Source organism: Monoraphidium neglectum (assembly GCF_000611645.1).
Source record: "Monoraphidium neglectum strain SAG 48.87 unplaced genomic scaffold scaffold04080, whole genome shotgun sequence".
Taxonomy (NCBI): Eukaryota; Viridiplantae; Chlorophyta; class Chlorophyceae; order Sphaeropleales; family Selenastraceae; genus Monoraphidium; species Monoraphidium neglectum.
Genome location: NW_014009549.1, coordinates 1 through 1,859, shown reverse-complemented (window position 1 = coordinate 1,859; position 1,859 = coordinate 1). Strand labels below are relative to the sequence as shown.

The following is a 1,859-nucleotide window of genomic DNA, read 5'->3' as shown; positions in this document are numbered from 1 at the left end:
AGCTGCGCGCCTCTTCTTGAAGGCCGCCGCAGTGAGCCAGGCCTTCCGCATCTCGGCGTCATAGTCGCCGGGACCAGCCCTGGCCAGGGCGTCAAGAGACAAAAAGTCGGCCTCCAGCTCGCGCACGCGCGCCTGCAGCGGCGGCCAAACCGGGATGACACGCGAGGCGGGACAATGTTTTGGGTTCTTCAAAAAGCTGGTGCGTGAGTTTGGTGGTGTCTCGGGGAGCAACAGGGTTTGGCCGGCTGCACGGTTGTGTGGGGTGCGCCTGCCCGTCGGCCCAGTATGATGCAAGCAGAGGGGTACATGCCGGAGTATATATTAAACCATCCAGAGGCTTCGTTGCTAGGGCGCGAACAATGCCCCCAGCCACGAGGCGGCTGCAAATGGGGGGCTGCCGTTGTGGCAAGAAACAAGCGCGTGGACGGCAACCCACCTGGTACCGCGTCAGCTCGCGCCGCAGCGCCTCCGCCACACCGGCGTCTGAGAAACGGGCGAGGGAGCAAGCAGGAGCACCGGGTGGCGCACGTGGGCCCAGAGTCCGGCGAAAAGGGGCCAACCACGCGGCCTGTGCGCCGCTGTCTGTCAAAGAGCAAACTGCTGCTGTGTATCAATCACGTGCGTCAAGCACATGGCCAATGCTGGGCGAGCGCTTCAGTCTGGAGCGTCCCCGCACCTGCGCTGCGGCGGCCATCCCCGCCGCCCCCCCTCCGCGCCGCCGCCAGCTCCCCCTCCAGCCCAGCCACCCGCCCCCGCAGCGCCGCCACCTCAGCAACTGCCGCCTCGACCCCCGCGTCACCCCCGGGCCAGCCGTCCGCCCCGCTGCCGCCGGGGTGGGGCGTGCCGCAAGCCAGCCGCGCCTCTGAGGCGCTCAGGGCAGCCGTGAGCTGTGAAATCTTCGCCTCGTAGCGGGCCGCGCTCGTGGCGGCCGTGGGGGCAGAGCTCGCGGCTGCGCGGGGCGTTGGGGCGGATGACGGCGTCAGCACAACCAGCAAAGGCCACGCGTGCCAGTGCTCGGGTGTTGCCACCAGATTGGCCTTAGAGAAAGCCACGCCCTCGCACTCTTACCTGACGCACCACAAGCCCATCCAGGGGCGGTGGCTTTGAAACCATCGCGCAGCGCATGGTTGCGCAGGGCATGCAAATGGCATCCTGCGGCCCCTACCCACCCCCTGGACCGACCCCCAGGCTGCTCACCCCTCTCCAGCTCCTCCTCCTGAGCCGCCACCCGCTCCCTGAGCGCCACCAGCTCCTCCTGCTGCGCCGCAAACCGCCGCCCCGCCTCCTCCCCCCAGAACTCCTCCTCCGCCTCCCCCCGCCGCGCGGCGTCCCGCGCCGCGGCGGCCGCCGCGTTCGCCGCTGCCGCTGCCGCAGCGCCGCCCCCGCCGGCGGCCTCGGCCTCGCCCAGGCGGCGCACGAGCGCGCGCTGCTCCCGCAGCGCCGCCTCGAGCCGCCTCTTCGTCTCGTCGGCGGATGCCTTGAAGTCGGCGGCACGCTTCTTCTCCCTGGCACAGGGCGAGGTGGATGCAAGGATTTCGGGTCATGGGGCCCGGTCCGCATGAGATGGGGTGACGCGGGAGCAGAGCAGCCAGGGAGCGACCACGCAACGCGCGCCCAGCAGCACGCAGCCGCGGCTTAAGTGGTCGGTGGCCTGCACATACTATACGCACCCATCCATTGGTTGGCGCCCGCACCGCATGCGCGGGGCCAGCACGAGAGGGCGCGGCTCAACATACCCCATCCACGTCCCCAGCCCCTCCCCACCGCAAAGAGGCCCTGCCGGCCGCGGCACGCCGCCCGCATGCGGCATCCCCCCTACACCTGGGCGAGCCCGCCAGCCACGGGCCCCCACCCGGCAC

At 70.6% G+C, this 1,859-nt stretch overlaps 1 protein-coding gene across 1 annotated transcript; it reads right to left on the bottom strand.

Annotated features, from left to right (window-relative positions):
• Positions 1–58: 58 nt before the first annotated feature.
• MNEG_13837 (hypothetical protein) lies at positions 59–1,699 on the bottom strand (the record flags this gene model as incomplete). Its single annotated transcript, XM_014037690.1, has 5 exons — positions 59–79; positions 437–483; positions 677–949; positions 1,198–1,505; positions 1,671–1,699. 5 exons carry the CDS (start codon positions 1,697–1,699, stop codon positions 59–61), a joined length of 678 nt encoding a protein of 225 aa, XP_013893144.1.
• Positions 1,700–1,859: the final 160 nt, after the last annotated feature.